General features: G+C 35.1%; 1 protein-coding gene across 5 annotated transcripts in view; it reads left to right on the plus strand.

Annotated features, from left to right (window-relative positions):
- Nmdar2 (NMDA receptor 2) overlaps positions 1-21,284 on the plus strand; it is an 825,403-nt gene that overhangs the window by 303,845 nt on the left and 500,274 nt on the right. For all 5 annotated transcript variants that reach the window (XM_069831779.1, XM_069831775.1, XM_069831778.1 and 2 more), the window contains exon 5: positions 13,090-13,231. In XM_069831779.1, coding sequence (XP_069687880.1) covers positions 13,090-13,231 — 142 coding nt within the window. The remainder of the gene's footprint in view (positions 1-13,089; positions 13,232-21,284) is intronic.

Genomic DNA, 21,284 nt, shown 5'->3' on the forward strand with positions numbered 1-21,284 from the left:
GTGAAGAAGTATGTCGTGTCAGTGAAGTGTGCTGTGTAAGTGAAACGTGTTCCTGTCAGTGAAGCTTTATAGTTTATAGTGGCAGTGCAATGTTTTTGAAGTGTTAGTGAAATCAGGATAGAATCAGTGAAATGTGTCGTAGTTCCAGTGCAGCGAGTGAGTTGACAGCGAAATGAGTGTAATGTTGAAAGGTACTTGTGCAGATATGAACATATACTCGTGGGTTTTAGTTCGACCTTAGTTTTAAGATACAAATTAGAATATTTCAAATGTTATTTTAAGTGATCGTTTCATTTAATTTAGTATATTCCCTGTTGTTGTTATTATTATTATTATTAGTATTAATTATTAGTATTATTATTAATTATATTTTTAATTAATAAGTTTATTATTGTCATTATTGAGTGTAATTAGTTACCACTGCCACCGGGTATATACCCATTGCAGTGTGAATAAATACATACATACAATGAAAGAAATAAGTAAAAACCTGCAAGTCCGGTCCCTAACTGTAGTATATAGTTTCATATTTTAAGTTTTTGAGTACAGTATTGACATTTGGAGTTGTTTGAATTTGTGGCTTGAACAATTTTTCGCGCTTTTACTAGCCTTATTTACAGTTTTGAGAAGCAGGAGGCTAGCTCGGTTGTCTCTCCCAGCAACTCGACGGCCAACTACTTTGCAGAGCCAAACCTTACATTTAAATACTACTCCACGCATTTAACAGACTTAAAATACTTGACTCTGCTTCATGTTAGATAGCTTGCCTGTTTTTCATTAATTACCCAAGTTTCACTGCCATTTTGCAGGCAGGCCTATGTAACGAGCAGTGCATTTCCATTTTAATTGATTGGAACAAGTTAACTGTATTTCATCCGGACATGTAGGTACTAAAGGTTACGGGTGCAGCAGACTAAATAGGGTAAAATCAAACTTCAGCTCCGTGATCATTGGGGAGGATAGCTATTGCGGTTTTCAGACGTAGTTAGTGGGATTCACAATAGGGTCGCTAGTGTTGCGGTGACGGCGTACACAGATACTACCTACTTATTGATACATACCCTATTTAATGCATAGCTTGTCACGCAAATGTGGGCAGCTAGTAGTTCTACAACTGCAGGTAGAACTTCATCGTTCGGTTAGTTGCGTTATTGTATATAACATAATATTTTGATGGACAGCAGAGTAAATATTGTATGCCTTTGTTATACATAAAATTTACATTAAATATAAGAAAATTTGTGGATTTATAAATGAGTTTGAATATATACTTTTCATACTTTCACTCGGTAATGAGTTTTGGAATAATATTCTGGGGAAATTCCACAGATAGTAACAGTTAGAGATGGGTAAAAAATAACACAACAGTTATTTTGGAACTGTTCCGGTTTCGGAACTGTTGCAAAAATGAACAGTAGGTCGGAACCTCCTGTTCCGAAATAACAGTGTTCCGACTCCGAGCTGCTCACTTGCCCAGCTGTTGCGAGCTCGCAGTACCGCGTTGCACAAGGTATGTTCCGACTCCCTCGGAACTGTTGCAAAAATGAACAGTAGGTCGGAACCTCCTGTTCCGAAATAACAGTGTTCCGACTCCGAGCTGCTCACTTGCCCAGCTGTTGCGAGCTCGCAGTACCGCGTTGCACAAGGTATGTTCCGACTCCCTCGGAACTGTTGCAAAAATGAACAGTAGGTCGGAACCTCCTGTTCCGAAATAACAGTGTTCCGACTCCGAGCTGCTCACTTGCCCAGCTGTTGCGGGCTCGCAGTACCGCGTTGCACAAGGTATGTTCCGACTCCGAGATAACAGTCGGAACGTCAGAGCTTGTTCCGATGAACCAACGACAGCTGCAGTTACACTGTTCTCGTTGTTCTTTATGTTGTACTTGGAACTTCGTTGGATGAAGTTAGTATTTGAAACTCTCACGTGGTTGGAGGGGGGCGCATGGAAATTGAAATCCTTGCGGTGGCGCGAACTTTAATATCAACATTTGTAAGACTGGCCAATCATCTGTACTGTTATAGTAAGTATTTAATAATCTGTAATATTCATTTCCGCTTTATGGTTTATTTCACCATTAGTTGACTAATTCTGTTTTATAAACATTCTACAAAGTCATAAAGTACGCATACTATTATTAATTCATTGATCAGCTGATTCTATACAAAGGTTAAAGTCGTAAATGGTAATGAGTGGTTTAGTTACAATGTCTGTATGTCGTTTGTTGAGGTTAAGTCTGACAAGCACAAGTTTTTGTGCTATCTTCTCTGTTATCAAAGAACGACAAAAATGTTGTAGCATTATTTTTTGGAAACTACCCATATAAGTACTGATTTGGAGAGCGATGTTTAATGCGAAGTTTAAATTACACTTTGGTAAAGATGCGATTCCAACATTTTACTAACCCACTGCGGGGTTTCCAGGTTTCAGTACTGCCAATATATATCTTTTTTATTTATGAAATTGTAATATTTATTATTATTATTATTATTATTATTATTATTATTATTATTATAACTGTGCATTAAGAAAAGTAAAAATAAAAATTAATGATTTGTTTTTTTTTTTTTTAGTTGGCTACCATATCTTTATAACTTTATGTACGAAAACAAAGTGTTGTATTCTGTCCTTGTAGTCAACAGCTGTGTAATTACTAACATTAAGCTTTTGAGTTCTGTCCGCATGCACAGCAATTTTCCAAAATCGATTCGAATGTGCATTGCAGTGCCATCTATAGATAAGAATGTGTACTATGTCATGCCTATGAGTGCTCCAGTGTGAGCTGCATGGTGTTATTTGTCTATGGTGAAGAGGGAGGGTACTGTACCGTTCGTTTGAACGACTCAACGACTCCGACTCATCACCACTGGTGACTGTTATTTCGGAACTGTTATTTGGAACATAGTATTTTTTCGGAACCGGAACCGTCGGAACTGTTCCGGGAAAAGAACAACTTCGCCCATCACTAGTAACAGTATATTCCTGTTACAAAAAAGAGTAATTAGAATAATAGTAGGTGCCAAATCTAGGGAATTTTGTAGGACTATTTTCATAAAAACTACAAATAATGCCCTTGGCTTGTCAGTATATATTTCATTAATGATCTTCCTCTTATATAATCGTGAAAACTTTGTAACTAATTCAACAATTCATAGCATAAATACACGTCAAAAATGACTTTCATACTTCATCGGCAAGTCTATCATGCTATCAAAAAGGAGTGCGTTATATGGCAGTAAAATTTTTTAATAGCCTCCCTATCGATATAAAAAATGAAACTCAAAACATAAGATTATTTAGGGCCAAATTAAAGAAGTACCTCATTTCTCATGCTTTCTATTCTGTACGTGAATTCATGACATTCAATAACGCTTCATGAAATTGATACTAAAAATGTTTGTGTTGTACTAGTATACTATATTGTAAATCTCTTCTGTATATATTTCATCTGGACTGTGACTATAAATTAAGACTTTATTACAGTATTAAGTTTTTTGACTTGTTCCATATTCTACCTGTAGGCAATGTATGAATACCATGGAATGTTAATAAATACAATACAATACAATACAATAAAATACAATACAATACAATACGAATACATTATTACTAGTGGCTTGTACAGAAAATGCTGCAAACTAAGTTCATTAGACGTTCAAATAAAAATTTTTCAGATTTATTTTCAATGAAGAATACCAGACATTTTGAAAGTTATTTGCTTTCATAATAATGATTCATAATCCCTAACAATGTTTTTTTTTATGCCAAGCACTTTTTCATGAACCTATCCATCTTAAATTTTTGAGTTTCAACGCGAAAACGCATGTAACAATGTCAGGACGATCAGTGGGTTTTTCATGTGGGAGTAAAGCAATAGCCATTTCAGGTCATTGTGAATTGTAGGCGAAAGTTAAAAAAAAAGTCAGGTTTGCTACGCTTTGGAACAATAGACATGGCATCTTGGTATAGCTGCTGCATGTAGAGCTTGAAATGTAGGGGGTAAAATCATTTTATCCTGTTAAGAGATCTTGCTGAAAGGATCGGGAGACTACAAAATTTTGTAGACCTCTTATTTTATCAGTAAGTAGGCCTAATACCTTTTGATCTTTCCTTAGGAACTGTAATTTTTGCGCTCTCTCGAGCTAATACTGAAGAGAATGGTGTATAATTATAAATATCTACACCACACCGCCATTAATATATGAAAAGACCCAACCCCACTTGATTAATAACTATAAAAATATTTTATTTTTATTAATATTACAAGTAATTGATTAATTAGTGGACTTACTCGTGTTAATTATGTAAGTCTGTGCGGCTTACAGGTGTTTCGGTGCATCATCACACCATCTTCAGAGCCTACTAGATCTCGGCATCATCTCGAACTTCTCTGCCTGTTATGTGTTGAAAGGTGTTGAATAGTGGAGTCAAATAGTGTGTGTGTACTGAAATTGATCTGTGTGTTGAGAATTTGATCAGGGTGTGTTTTAGTGTGTTTGTATATTTCGTATTGTTCTAGTGTCTTGAGTTTTTGGTTCTTGGGTTGTATATAAAAAACACCCTGATCAAATTCTCAACACACAGATCAATTTCAGTACACACACACTATTTGACTCCACTATTCAACACCTTTCAAAAATCGAACGCACCCACATAACAGGCAGAGAAGTTCGAGATGACGCCGAGATCTAGTAGGCTCTGAGGATGGTGTGATGAAGCACCGAAACAGCTGTAAGCCGCACAGACTTACATAATTAACACGAGTAAGTCCACTAGTTAATCAATTACATATATTCAAGTGTTAAAAGTAGTGTACGCAAGATTCAAAATGTATGAACAATATTATTATCTTACTACGTTTTGTAGGTTTATATATATATATATATATATATATATATATATATATATATATATATATATATATATATATTTACTTACTTACTTACTTACTTACTTACTTACTTACTGGCTTTTAAGGAACCCGGAGGTTTCATTGCCGCCCTCACATAAGCCCGTCATTGGTCCCTATCCTGAGCAAGATTAGTCCAGTCTCTATCATCATATCTCACCTCCCTCAAATCCATTTTAATATTATCTTCCCATCTACGTCTCGGCCTCCCTAAAGGTCTTTTTCCCTCCGTCCTCCCAACTAACACTCTATATGCATTTCTGGATTCGCCCACACGTGCTACATGTCCTGCCCATCTCAAACGTCTGGATTTAATGTTCCTAATTATGTCAGGTGAAGAATACAATGCGTGCAGTTCTGTGTTGTGTAACTTTCTCCATTCTCCTGTAACTTCATCCCTCTTAGCCCCAAATATTTTCCTAAGCACCTTATTCTCAAACACCCTTAACCTATGTTCCTCTCTCAAAGTGAGAGACCAAGTTTCACAACCATACAGAACAACCGGTAATATAACTGTTTTATAAATTCTAACTTTCAGATTTTTTGACAGCAGACTGGATGATACAAGTTTCTCAACCGAATAATAACAGGCATTTCCCATATTTATTCTGTGTTTAATTTCTTCCCGAGTATCATATATATGTATATATATATATATATATATATATATATATATATATATATATATATATATATATAACAGCATTTGGTGTGTAATATCAGCATGATAATGTACTGATATGGTCAAAATTTCAAGTTGATCAGATGAAAATTATAGATTTTAGAATTTCATAGATGCTTTGCCTTAAATAGACACTGAAGCCAGATACTGTGTAGGTTTGCTTTTCAAGTAAATTTTGAATTCAACGGACTCGGCAGTAAGATAGCGCTAAGAGTGTTCGATTCTTGCATGTAGGATGCTGCAGTGAAGAAAACTGTGGAAAGCCTTATACTCCCGCTATATACCGAAATGAACCTGCGTTGGCACATACCGATATTACATTCCTGACGTCAGTCTGTTGTTTCTTTATTAAACAATAGTGCAGAGAGCATTTTCTTGGAACTAGGGATTGAAGTTAAAGAATACAAAAAGTATTCATCTTAGTACTGCGTGTTATTCTGATGAAACATGAGAATAATGTCTGAGAGCACATTCGTCATTACGTGCAAGTATGGATTAAACCTGACTGATATAAATATAATTTAAGAGCGGTGAAATGCGAACGTTAGACAGAACTCAAAATGTAAAAATATAACATTGTGAATGAAGCTTCCAAGACTGCTTTCGGTAATACAATGACAAAATTTGCATTAACGGTAGACTGGTCTGCAAAAGAAATGCAGAGTCGAAGTCGCTATCGATTTGAAATATTATCGTGTTACAAGGACTTCGCTTAGGAATCAATAGAAATAGAAGGCATTGCATTCAATTTTCAGTTTTGTATCTCTATTTATAATAAAATTTTATTTTTATATTAAATTATACTTATAATAATGTTTTTCCTTTGTTTGTTTTTGTTCGTAACTCTAAAGCATCTATTAGTCCTCGGCATCAACCCCTTTGATTAGATAACCCCCCTTTGATTTGATTACCTGGTTGGGTTTTTCCGAGGTAAATGCCGAGTAATATTTTGGCGAATCCACGGACCTCACCTCATCTCACTACATCTCGCCAAAATATTGTAAAAAATTGCACAAAATTGTAAAAATTGTAGAAAATTACCAAATTGTAAAACTATAAAAATTTGTAAAAATTGTAATTGTAATATTGTAAAATTTTGACTTGTTCCACATCTTAAAGCTTCATTGCTCATGTAAGATCTATGGAATAAAATGAATGAATGATTGAATGAATAAATGAATGAATGAATGGATGAATGAATGAATGAATGAATGAATGAGTGCTTTATTGTTGTGCTAACAGATGGACTTACTTGTCAACAATGTGACGCTGAAACGTGTGTTCAAGTTACTGCCCAGCGGCAGTATATTGTATTTTATATACTGTATTTTATGATTGGCTAATTAATATTAATCGGCACATGCATAATTACACTCACATTAATACAAATTTCCAGACTCTAGACACCAGGTAATAATAAAAAAATTGACACATTTCTTTGTTAATACAATATGAAATGTAACTGGCCGTATACATCGATTGTAACAATGACAGCAGACCAGCCTCATAGCCTCATGGTCTAGTGGTCAGAGCTTCTGAAACGTGTGTTCAAGTTACTGCCCAGCGGCAGTATATTGCATTTTATATACTGTATTTTATGATTGGCTAATTAATATTAATCGGCACATGCATAATTACACTCACATTCGTACAAATTTCCATACTCTAACACCAGGTAATAATAATAAAATTGAGACATTTCTTTGTTAATACAATATGAAATGTAACTGGCCGTATATATCGATTGTAACAATGACAGCAGACCAGCCTCATAGCCTCATGGTCTAGTGGACAGAGCTTCTGAAACGTGTGTTCAAGTTACTGCCCAGCGGCAGTATATTGTATTTTATATACTGTATTTTATGATTGGCTAATTAATATTAATCGGCACATTCATAATTACACTCACATTCATACAAATTTCCATACTCTAGACACCAGGTAATAATAATAAAATTGACACATTTCTTTGTTAATACAATATGAAATGTAACTGGCCGTATTTATCGATTGTAACAATGACAGCAGACCAGCTGCCTCATGGTCTAGTGGTCAGAGCTTCTGGCTATAGTTCATGAGGTCCCGGGTTCGATTCCCGGTTAGAGCACAGGAATTTTTCCTTAAAGGGGATTATTCCTGTGTTCGCCCATGGTCTGGAATTTAGGTTAAGTTTAGATTTAAGACCTCTCCTGGCACTACATTATCATAATCATCCTATCACATCATCGGGGTAATGTAACTCCGCCTTCCAGGCGCCCCAACCTCAGAATTGAGTTACAACTAAGCCACAGCCAGGAGAGAAGACCAGAAATGTCGAAAAGGCAACCTGGTGGCATTGGATAAAAAAAAACAATGACAGCATCCATGGATAATAAGAAAGGCTTTGGAATACCATATAATCTGCAGTTTCACTATTTTCGTGTAGTATTCTTATTAATGTTGTAAAATAAAATTATATGAATAATTTAAAATCAAATCATATTAAATAATAACATGAACATCTTATAAAAGTCGTATATACATGCTTTTACAAAAATAATCTCAGGAAAATAGCTTTCCACCTTGCCATGTTTGCTAAAGATAAACGATACAATTTCGTATTCTTTTGCAACCCAGTGTACAAACAAACATACGTGTTCTGCCCATGGGCAGGTCTTTCACTGCAAACTCAGCATTCTCCAATCTTTTGTATTTTTTGCCTTTCTCTTAGCCTCCGCATATGATCCATATATCTCAATGTCCTCTATCATCTTATATCTTCTTCTGCTCCGAACTCTTCTCCCGTTCACCATTCCTTCAAGTGCATCCTTCAGTAGGTAGTTTCTTCTCAGGCAGTGACCCAACCAATTTCTTTTTCTCTTTCCGATCAGTTTCAGGATCATTCTTTCTTCACCTACTCTTTCCAACACAACTTCATTTCTTATTTTGTCTGGCAACTTCACACGCTCCACTCTTCTCAATATCCATATTTCAAATTCTTCTATTCGTTTCTCTTCATTTCGTCGTAATGTCCATGTTTCTGATCCATAAAATGCCACACTCCACACAAAACACTTCACTAGTCTCTTCCTTAGTTATTTTCCCAGAGGTCCGCGGAAGATGCTCCTTTTCCTATTAAAAGCTTCCATTACCATTGCTAGCCTACTTTTAACTTCCTGGCTGCAGCTCATGTTACTGCTTATAGTACACCCCAAGTATTTGAAGCTGTCCACTTGCTCTATTGTCTCATTTAGAATTCGCAACTTTATATTCTTTATTTTTCTTGCGGCAACCATGGTCTTGTTTGAAATTATCTTCATCCCATACTGCTCCCAGCTGTCATTTAGCTCCTGTATCATATCCCTTAGTAAAACATTAAATTTCAGAGACATTTTGAATGTATTAAATATCAGTAAAAGGTATGTGATGTGATGACTTAAATCAGCGGTCATCAGCACAAAGCACCCTCGGGCTAGCGTTTCTTACCCGCGGACCACTGACCACTGACTTAAATAGTAGGTCTGCGTGTGGTCTGCTGCAAAATGGTTATCGCTTTTAGACATTATTATTGTTTGTGGCGTGATATTATTCACTGCAACAGTTGACGTTGAACTTCACAATATTTAAATTTCAAGTGTCATTATAGTTTTGATCTCCTCTTCACTTTATCGCGAGATAGAATTATTATTGGGCCGAATATTGCTACAGAATCCTACAAACTTTTGTGAAAATCATTTACAAGATAAATGCAACTTTAAATGATCATTGTGGAACTGATTCTAGTATTACGTGTATTGTGAGAATAGTGACATTAGAGAATTTTTGCCGTAATGTGTTTCTTGTTACCGTAAACTATGTCACGTGACCGAATACCGTAAGTAAGCAGCTGGCCAGCGTATAGGTAACTAAGTATCTCATATATAAAGAATTGAATGTTTTAAATATCAAGCAAATTTACATGTGTACTGTTTTGAATCACTACCATAAATATCAAGCTAAATTCATATCATCCGATCATGGCCACAGTACAAGAAGATAGAATATTTCGCTCCCCCTCATTGAACCAAAATGTAAGACTGAAGCAGGTCTAAGGCACAGTTCTAATTACGGTCCAAGATTATATAATGATTTTATAAAGAGGAATCCTAAATTAAAATTTATTAAACAGTACATTAAAAAAAAACAAGCGCTTGAACTGTTCCTAAAATTATAATAATGTAAATTCTTATTCTTTATTTTTTTCTGTCACTTTAACAATGTTGTATTCTTAACTTAGTATGTTTATGTATAGGCTATGGTACCATTTTGTTTGTTCGTTTTTTTGTTTTGTTTTTTTTTCTTATTCTTTTTAAACTTTATGTGTAATTACATTTAACAGTTTTAATCAGATTATTATTATTATTATTATTATTATTATTATTATTATTATTATTACTATTATTTTATTTATTATTATTTTATTATTATTATTTTTTCTTCTATCCAGTTTTCATTATTGGTCACACCCGACCTCAAACATCTTGCTTTTTCAGGTGTGACCCAGTTACCTTGTATTTATACAATAATTTGTAATATGTAGACTATTTGACTATGAGATTTGTAATCAATTTCGAATTTTAAAGAATATTCATATACGAGTATTGCAATAGTATTGTAAAATCTTTGTTATTGTATGTAATTTTTGCTTGTAATAAAAATCTTGTAAAAAAAGTATGGACACTTCGCGTCGGTACCTTTGATGTAGCCGGACTGATTTCAATGACCTTCAAGCCAGCTGGAGCGTGAGATTCTGCTTTCTTCCTAGAGTTGGCGCTGACATCACACCAGCTAGCAGTCGACACAGCGGAAATAGAACACATACAATTAATACATCTAGGTACATTATGTACTCAAATAAAATAATTTGAATCCATAAAATAATAAATCCGTCACTAACTGTAATGTCTAGAGTCTAGACTCTAGACTCTAGAGTTCCTTTATAATGAGAGTTGAGACGTTGACCCCCAACAACAATTAAAATATGTAATGATTTGATAGCACTGAAAATGGAAAAACAAAACTCCTATGAGAAGTAAAATCATATGCCTATATATTGTATACAAATATTAAACGAATTTGATGTATAATTTTATAATGTATTATATTTTATATAAAACATAAAAAATTATTACCACTAGTTTGTCACTGAGAAATAAGGAAAAGCTGTTAACTTGAATTTATTTGAAGCAAAGCGTTACTGGATTATGCAATAAGGTAGGCGATGTTTAGATCCTGTGTTTCAACTCTATAACTCAATTATTATCTTAGCCTATGCTCGATTACACTAACCTCTAGCGCTTGAAAGTGGAACTAAACGCCGGCGCACAGAGAAACAAAACACAGGAAAATTCGCTCAGTGTCCATTTTTTATAATCCCTATTCGCTGGGCCGGCTTTGCCATAAAATATTTTTGCCCACTCATCTGTCAATGGATGCGATAAAGAAAAGGAAAATGGAAGAAACACATTTCGCATTTTGTATTCAATTTTACACTTTAACGCGGATTAAAAAAGTATATTAATATTCTTAGCTTGATTTTTAAACATCAAATTACTTACTTTTGATTGTGAAAATCTACCATCCCTGATCATATGCATGTTTATTCATGTCGTAATAATTACACCTAACATACGAGGAGGTACTTTTCAAATCGTATTATGCCCATTAAAATTTCATTTTTTAACATGTGATTTTTCTACTTTCGTTCTCCTAAATATGGATTTTTGACCAGGGTAGCTGTGAATATATTGAATAAGCAGTCGCGGACAGCCGATGAGGGGTGGTCCTCCAGCTTGGGGGTTGGGCGAAGGTCTAACAACCCATCACCGTGAAAAAACAGCTTGTTGCGAATCCTTCAAATAAGCCTCGGAATGGGACTGATTCTCTGTCACGACCACAGCAAGTCCAGGATAACAGAGAGGGTTTGGAATTGAACGGGTTCCATCAGCTGCTTGTCTATGCGAATGACGTGAATATGTTAGGAGAAAATCCACAAACGATTAGGGAAAACACGTGAATTTTACTGGTAGCAAGTAAAGAGATAGGTTCCGAAGTAAATCCCGGAAAGACAAAGTATATGATTATGTCTCGTGACGAGAATATTGTACCAAATGTAAATATAAAAGTTGGAAATTTATCTTTTGAAGAGGTGGAGAAGTTGAAATATCTTAGAGCAACAGCAACAAATATAAATGATATTCGGGAGGAAATTAAACGCAGAATAAATATGGGAAATGCCTGTTATTATTCCGTTGAGAAGCTTTTATCATCAAGTCTGCTGTCAAGATATCTGAAAGTTAGAATTTATAAATCAGTTATATTACCGGTTGTTCTATATGGTTTGAAACTTGGACTCTCACTTTGAGAGAGGAACATAGGTTAAGGGTGTTTGAAAATAAGGTTCTTAGGAAAATATTTGGGGCTAAGAGGGATGAAGTTACAGGAGAATGGAGAAAGTTACACAACACAGAACTGCAGGCATTGTATTCTTCATCTGACATAATTATTTACTTACTTACTTACAAATGGATTTTAAGGAACCCGAAGGTTCATTGCCGCCCTCACATAAGCCCGCCATCGGTCCCTATCCTGTGCAAGATTAATCCAGTCTCTATCATCATACCCCACCTCCCTCAAATCCATTTTAATATTATCCTCCCATCTACGTCTCGGCCTCCCTAAAGGTCTTTTTCCCTCCGGTCTCCCAACTAACACTCTATATCAATTTCTGGATTCGCCCATACGTTCTACATGCCCTGCCCATATCAAACGTCTGGATTTAATGTTCCTAATTATGTCAGGTGAAGAATACAATGCGTGCAGTTCTGTGTTGTGTAACTTTCTCCATTCTCCTGTAACTTCATCCCGCTTAGCTCCAAATATTTTCCTAAGCACCTTATTCTCAAACACCCTTAACCTATGTTCCTCTCTCTGAGTGAGAGTCCAAGTTTCACAACCATACAGAAAAACCGGTAATATAACTGTTTTATAAATTCTAACTTTCAGATTTTGGACAGCAGACTGGATGATAAGAGCTTCTCATCCGAATAATAAGACGCATTTCCTATATTTATTCTGCGTTTAATTTCCTCCCGAGTGTCATTTATATTTGTTACTGTTACTCCAAGATATTTGAATTTTTCCATAATTCTGACATAATTAGGAACTTTAAATCCAGACGTTTGAGAAGGGTAGGGCATGTAGCACGTATGGGCGAATCCAGAAATGCATATAGAGTGTTAGTTGGGAGGCCGGACGGAAAAGACTTTTAGAGAGGCCGAGACGTAGATGGGAAGATAATATTAAAATGGATTTGAGGGAGGTGGGATATGATGATAGAGAATGGATTAATCTTGCTCAGGATAGGGACCAATGGCGGGCTTATGTGAGGGCGGCAATGAACCTCCGGGTTCCTTAAAAGCCGGTAAGTAGTGTGTCAGTGTACGACAGCAGTAATGCTTTGAGTGTGGAATTTGGTTGCAGGTATCTGCGTAACGTGAGCGTGGAGGTCGAACACCCTGGCAAGCCGAACGTAGAGTTCACTCAAGACGGCGTGCTCAAAGCAGCTGAACTCAAGATCATGAACTTGAGACCTGGGGTCAGCAAGCAGCTCGTCTGGGAGGAGGTAAGTCAGCTTTGCTCCTCACATCACAGCATTTAAAGTAGTGGCGGCTGATTGGCTGAGGCAAGTGAGGCCGGACCTCAGTCACTTGGCTTCCATAAACTCAAATGTTGTGTTTTTAGTCGTATATAACATAATTATGAATAGAGCCCGGATGTTTAGGCACTTATACCAGCTAAAACAGACAGAAAAAAGCCAATAAAACGTAAAATAGTACATTATGCAACGAGCCTATAATGGTAGTAATTAAGACGCGAGAATGTTTATGAAACGAGCGCAAGCGAGTTTCATAATTTTCATACGAGCGTCTTAATTATCATTATAGGCAAGTTTCATACGACTTTTTATGCTTGACCATATTTCTAACTTGAAATTATTCATAAGTATTCATATTATTCTTATCTGACTGGGGAGCGGAACTGGCCTTGTGCAATATCTCGTAAATTGTGAGATGTGCGCAGACGCGAAAGTATTGATTTTTTTCCGAGAAACAAATGTCATTGACCTTGATATAATCTAAAGAGTAAAATAAACACCAATCTTGATATAACCTTGAAATTGAATTAGAAATTGAAAAACGAGATGACAAATTGAATTTATTTGAATATTATTTACAATTAAAGCTAATTATTATAGTAACAGAACATAACCTTCTGCGACAGTAATGCATTTCCAGCCTCCGTGATGTTTCGCTAGTTGTCTTTCGATTGCATATCCGAGAATAATCGATACTTGCGCTTTGATATTGCTACAATGGTGTTTTCTGATTGGTGGACCACCTGAACTTTAATGAATAGGTGTACTTTAATGAGGTCAATTAATGGGCTGCTACCAGGTGTATAATTACTACATTATGGCATGGTCGACCATAAAAGACATTACAAATTTTAAAAAATGCATAATATAGGTAGTTTATCAATAAATTTAAATTATATCAACATAACACATGTTTACTTCGTAGTTGTCACATGTTGACTTATAAAAACTTTTTCTTCGTGATTAACTGTCTTTTCACAAACCTCACATAAAAACTGTTCCATCGGTTGAAAACACATGGGCACCAAATTCACTAACGTTAGCATGAAGTTTTCTTCAAAAAAGAGCCATAAAGATTTGATCAAATGCAGCTTTTAATGAACATTGTAAACAATTATTTGTGAGAAACAAAATCATGACTGTAATTAATTTATATATTCTAGAGTTAATTTTATATGTTAAAGATAATCTTCCAACTTCAACATTAAGGAAATGATATTCATTCCTATGACACAAGACAAGGAATATATATATATATATATATATATATATATATATATATATACACTGGTCAAAAAAAGTTAAGCATATTTCCAGTTTACCCTATAATACCTGATATTTATGTTTCTTTTGGTTTTATGTGGCACGTATTATGTTTACTAATTCAAACTCTTTCATTTGTTTTATTCTGCATCACTAGGTAACGTCCAAATCACGGCTAGTAAACAAAGCCTGTAATTCGAGCAAAGTTTAATCAGTGTCGTTTTGCTTCATAGTGCTTCATAGTGCAGTACAATGGCTCGGAACACCCTTACAATGGCAGACCGCATCAAAATCATCACTTTGATGGAACAAAACATGAGACAAGTTGATGTTGCTAACATCCTTCATGTGAATCAGAGTATTGTCTCCAGACTGTGGAGAAAGTTCCAGGAAACCTAGTCAATAGCAGATCGACCTCGCGAGGGCCGTCCACGCAAAACAACACCAGGTCATGACCGGTATGTAAGGTTATCTGTACGTAGGAACCCTATAGCCTCAGCTACAACTCTGCGCCATGACCTGCGCGAAGCCACTGGTGTTGTTGTAAGTAGCCAAACTGTGCGCAATAGACCTCATGACATAGGGTTGTATGCTCGAAGACCACTCAAGACTCCAGCACTCCGTCCACATCACAGGGGTGCTCGTGCATGATGGGCTAGAGCACATGAGAATTGGACTCGAGACCAATGGACCAGAAATTTATTCTCAGACGAAGTGAGAATGGGCCTACACCCTGACAATAACTCTATTCGCGTATGGAGACGAACAGGGGAACGAAATCATCCCTCAATGACCGTGGAACGTCACCAACAGTTTGGTGGTTCATCTTGTTTTGGGCAGTTGTCATGTTTGGCCGCCGCACACCACTGGTTTCAATAGAGGAAAACATTACTGCTGCCGTGTATGAGAACAACATCCTCCAACCCATAGTAAGTGGTTTTGCAGAGACTTTAGGAGAAGGGTTCACTCTACAGGACGATAATGCTCGGCCTCATCGAGCTCATAGTGTGCAGCGGTATCTAGTAGAGCATGGGATCCGAAGAATGGATTGGCCAGCATGCTCACTGGATATGAACTGCATAGAGCATGCATGGAGCTTTCTCAGGAGAGCCATTTCCAATCGTCCACATCACCCATTAACGATTCAAGAACTCAGGAATGCTGCCTTGGAAGAATGGGTCAATTTGCCTCAGGAGAGCTTAGATGCGTTGATACTGAGTATGCCCCGTCACATACAAGAGTGCCTCAGGGTTCGTGGAGGACCAACACGTTATTAAACAGGGCACTGAAAGCACCATTTCCTTTTCTTTGATGATGTACGAATTTAAACTTCCCTTATCTTTTCCGTTGTTTCCAAACAATGCAACTTTTTCATTTCATATTGAGTCCATTGTTAACAAATAGTGTATTTCTACTTTTAAGTTTATTCTGTGGAACCAAGAAACCCAATTATAATTTATCTATTTTATTTTAATTAATAAAAACCGTTATATGCCTAATTATGCTTAACTTTTTTTGACCAGTGTATATTTGTCCATAAAAATGTTCGCTCTGATTATAACAAGGATATATTATAAATATTTGTTAAAGAATATACAACAAATTTTAGGCAAATGTAAAATAATAACGAAAGTTCCATTTTCTTTTAGAGGGACTGTACACATGTCGAGGCGTGTACACTAGTCTGCGGGCGCCTGAAACAAAAGGCTGCAGGCTCTATGTCCAATGGATCTTTTGTGCATGCCACGATGTTGCTCTGAAGCTTCTATTGAAGTTTGAAAATTTGTATTTCAAGAGACAATAGACCCACAGCCTCTATTTAGGCATTATCGAATGGCGCATAGACGTTTTGTTATTCTGAACAAGATAACGAACGAGCGGGCGCTCTGGTTCAGTTTTATGTCTGCAAGACAAACATGAATTCCCAACAACTTTTACTGCTTCAGATTCTAAAGTTACATAAAACCTTTTCAATGCCTGTTGAATAATTTATTTAATTTGAACGAAGCGAGTGGATATATCTGGGAAATCTCAGACCTCGAGTGACATTTGTTAGGACTATTTCGTGAATAAAATAAAAATGTAAATAATATATCCCTAAAATTCGATCACAAAATATTAATAATTGTATATTTACGAATACTTAACCTATTCAGACATTGTGAAGTTGAAATAGATGAACATCGATTACTGCAATAAAGAAATTCGATGTCATTATTCAGTAATGCCAATTGCGAAAAGCGAAATACAGGTTTAACAATGTTAATTACATGTACTGCACTTTTCTCTTATTATTATAACATAAATACTTTTTCATTATCTGCTGAAATCACAGTTTAATTTACAATTTTATAATATAATTACAGTAACCTGATTAATACATTAATTAAATGAAGAATTGTTGAAAACGCAGTCATCAAATCTGAATGAAGGAATGTAATTTTCTTCAGATAGCCTACAATAGACATGAAATTAGAATATGAACATGTAGATGTTTGGGTTTGATATGCGATGATGTTACATAAATTTGAACATCTGACTTTCTATTAATTGTTTAATTTCATTCACAAAATACAAATTTTTTAGGCTACAATTATAGGTTAAGTTACCTGTGGGAGCAGGACCTATATCAGCTGTATCTTATTTCGACCGTTACTTACAATCAGTGCTACACGAAAGCATTTTTATAGCTCGACAAACGCATTCTCGCTGTAGTGTGTAACGGAACTAAAACTGCATCTACACATTTCAATATTCCAATCGCATATGCGTGCAATCTGCGAAGAATATTGAAATAATCAAGTTTAAAAGGTACGTTCAATTAAGATGTATGAAGATTTTGTTTCTAGGTGCGCCGTTTTGAACGTCGTCTTCACTTCGTGAATATATTAATTAATATTAAATATCAATCTTGCATTCATTGCTTTAAAGTTGAAAGAAAATTTTAACCGTGTAGTTGCATCTTAATGTATTCATGATTATCAATTTACGGGGAAACAGTTGGCGACAACGACTAAACAAAAGAACGACCATGCGATAAATTGAAAGCGATAAATCTAGCTGCAAAAATTACCGCAAAGTATGAATGTGATTGGTTAGAATTCAAAATTTCATTACACTTCATTGGTCGAAAATGGAATGACGTCATATAAACGAAATAGTCTTACTAGTTTCTAATTATACAGAGTAATAAGTATATTTATTGTACATGTAACTTCAGCATGTTCCGATTGATATATACTGGGTGTTCAGTTCAAAATGTGTCTTGGCTCGCTGTATGCCGTCATGTGGCTAGCTGATGAGCCTAGAGAATTCAGTCTTCCTACACTTCCGCAGCTCAGGTGTACAATCTAAGAGGCAGAGAAGTTGGCTAGCAAGTATGGCGTTCATTCTGAAGAGTACGTGCCGATACGTACGGTAACGCCGGTAGTGGCAGGAATGTGAACTGTTTGGAAATACGTACTGTCGGGATATGGGGAGAGGGTTAAGACGATTACTTACGTATTTGTTGACATTAACTTCGACGGTCAACATGGACACAGAGCATTTGATTTGTGTTGTGGAATGTTACCGTACGCAACCGATGATAACAAATACCCTGCGTACGACTTGCCGGCGCAAAACACAGTTTGAAAGAGGTTATGGTAGCACACAGACCGTACAGACCGCCATCTGTTGCTACGACGTTCAACTTATACCGTACACGTTCTCAAGTTCAGATTGAAGAACGCCTTAAATAATAGGCAACTTCTCTAACATATAAACTGAAACTCGCTTCAAATCGGTGACCCAACAACAGTGACGTCATGACACACTTTGAAATGAACACCCAGTAGTATGCAGGATCCTTAATGATTTTGTTCCTCCATTACTGTTAGTTTTCAGTATTATTCTATATGTTAAATAATTTAATCGAGCAGTTAATAAAGTTCAGGCTTTCATTATTTACAGACGTGGACAAATTATTAACAAAATTGACGATTTTTATGATATTTTGTTTACAAAATTTGACTTTTCAATTTAGACTACAGTTGACAATTTTGGATATTTCCATCATTACAGTAGACAGAATATGCAAAAATGTCATCTGTAGTTTAAATTGAAGAGTCAAGTTTTGTAAAAATATATAATAAAAATCTTCAATTTTGCTAATAATTTGTAAATTAGCAAAAATGTCAACTGTATTGAAGAGTCAAATTTTGTAAAAATATAGAACAAAAATCTTCAGTTTTGCTAACAATTTGGAAATATCCAAAATGTCAACTGTAGTCCAAATTGAAGAATGAAATTTTGTAAAAATATGCAATAAAAATCTTCCGTTTTGCTAATAATTTGTAAATATGCAAAAATATCAAATGTAGTCCAAATTGAGGAGTTAAATTTTGAAAAATGTACAATACAAATCTTCAATTTTGCTAATAATTTGGAAATACACAAAAATGTCAACTGTAGTCTAAATTGAAGAATCATATTTTGTAAAAATATATAATAAAAATCTTCAATTTTGCTAATAATTTGTCCACGTCTGTAATTTCAAAGTAGTTACAGTTACGGAAAACGAGAGAACTGACATTTTGTTACGAGGAAATTCGTTATATTGTTTCGCGAAATGAAATCAATTCCTATAGGCCTAATGTATAACTCTACTTAATATAAACGTAAATCACCATACATTATTCTATATATATTTTTTGTTTCACTTCAGTTTTATCCAATTCATCCTGGGCTGTTATGTAAAATAGGAATTTTTGGCATTTTTATGTCACAATATATTTTAATACTATTTAATATACAGAAGTAACAGTCCACTGTAACTTTGTTAAAACTGTATCAACAATCACACACAAAAAAACAAATGAACTTTAGTATAAATAAAACTATGAACAAATAAAAATAATTTACACAATAATTGAAATTATACCGAATCGATCTGAAAACGTTTCAGTGTAATTGAAATTCTTATCTACAAAGATATAATCCGATTACAAAACCAATACTTTTTTAAAGAGATCAAACGTATTATAAGAGCATTTTATATGGGCCTACAAGTGACAACTGTTACGTTTTATAACTACGTGATGTATATATTACAATTAATACATCTACGGGTGAAAACTTCTTATAAATTCAATTTCTTCTATGTATAGGATATAGAGGGTGATTCAAGAGGAGTTATCGCCACTTACGGAGCTTATTTCCGAAGACATTTTGAGCAAGAATGTCATATAAATATGAGTCCTATTCTCAATATTTTCAGAGTTACAGTAATTTGAATTTTGTTAGTAAAATACCATTATTCTTTAGCTTTAGAGGTAAAAGAATATCACAAATAGAGAATGAACTATTCAGAAGTATAATTTATTTAATTGGCTAGTGTTCTAAATCTAAACATTTGTTGTGAATTCCATAGTTGCTTCGTACGGAAATTTTTTTCGACTTTAAACTTCAAAATTCAATTTTTCGTACGCAGTTATCACAATTATCACAAATCACGCCACTCTTGTAAACTCTTTAAGACTGCAAAATTGAACTATAAAGAATCCATTTGCTAGAAGCCGTGTGATTTGTAACAATTATTGTGATAATTGTGTAAGAATAATGTAATGTTTGTTAAAAATCGGGAAAAAAAAATTCTGTTCAAAGCAACTAAGGAGTTCTGAACATTCTTAACTTCGGTCGGTCAGTATTTTTTTTTATATTCTTATATCCTTATTGTAGGGATTCGTAACAAGCTGTTTTTTACGGTGATGGGTTGTTAGCCCTGTATTATTGTACGAAATGGAAATATAAAAATTGGAGATTTATCCTTCGAAGAGGTGGAAGAATTCAAATATCTTGGAGCAACAGTAACAAATATAAATGACACTCGGGAGGAAATTAAACGCAGAATAAATATGGAAAATGCGTGTTATTATTCGGTTGAGAAACTCTTATCATCCAGTCTGCTGTCCAAAAATCTGAAAGTTAGAATTTATAAAACAGTTATATTACCGGTTCTTCTGTATGGTTGTGAAACTTGGACTCTCACTCTGAGAGAGGAACGTAGGTTAAGGGTGTTTGAGAATAAGGTGCTTAGGAAAATATTTGGGGCTAAGCGGGATGAAGTTACAGGAGAATGGAGAAAGTTACACAACACAGAACTGCACGCATTGTATTCTTCATCTGACATACTTAGGAACTTAAAATCCAGACGTTTGAGATGGGCAGGGCATGTAGCACGTATGGGCGAATCCAGAAATGCATATAGAGTGTTAGTTGGGAGACCGGAGGGAAAAAGATCTTTAGGGAGGCCGAGACGTAGATGGGAGGATAATATTAAAATGGATTTGAGGGAGGTGGGGTATGATGATAGAGACTGGATTAATCTTGCACAGGATAGGGACCGATGGCGGGCTTATGTGAGGGCGGCAATGAACCTTCGGGTTCCTTAGAAGCCATTTGTAAGTAAGTAAGTATTCTTATATCCTTAAACGTAAAGAAAAAAGATATTTTACGAACGATTTCAAATTAGCGTAACTTTGAAAATATTGAGAATAGGACCTATGTTTATATGACTCTTTTGCTCAGAATGTATTCGGAAATAAGCTCCATAAGTAGTGGTAACTATGAACCACTCTGTATATGTGTGTGTATTTATTCACACTGCAAAAGGGTAAATACCGGTTGGCAGTGCTAACTAATTACACTAAAAATGACAATTAATATAAATTACAATTGATTAATAATAATAATAATAATAATAATAATAATAATAATA

The sequence above is a fragment of the Periplaneta americana genome, chromosome 7 (genome assembly GCF_040183065.1).
Source record: "Periplaneta americana isolate PAMFEO1 chromosome 7, P.americana_PAMFEO1_priV1, whole genome shotgun sequence".
Lineage (NCBI taxonomy): Eukaryota > Metazoa > Arthropoda > Insecta > Blattodea > Blattidae > Periplaneta > Periplaneta americana.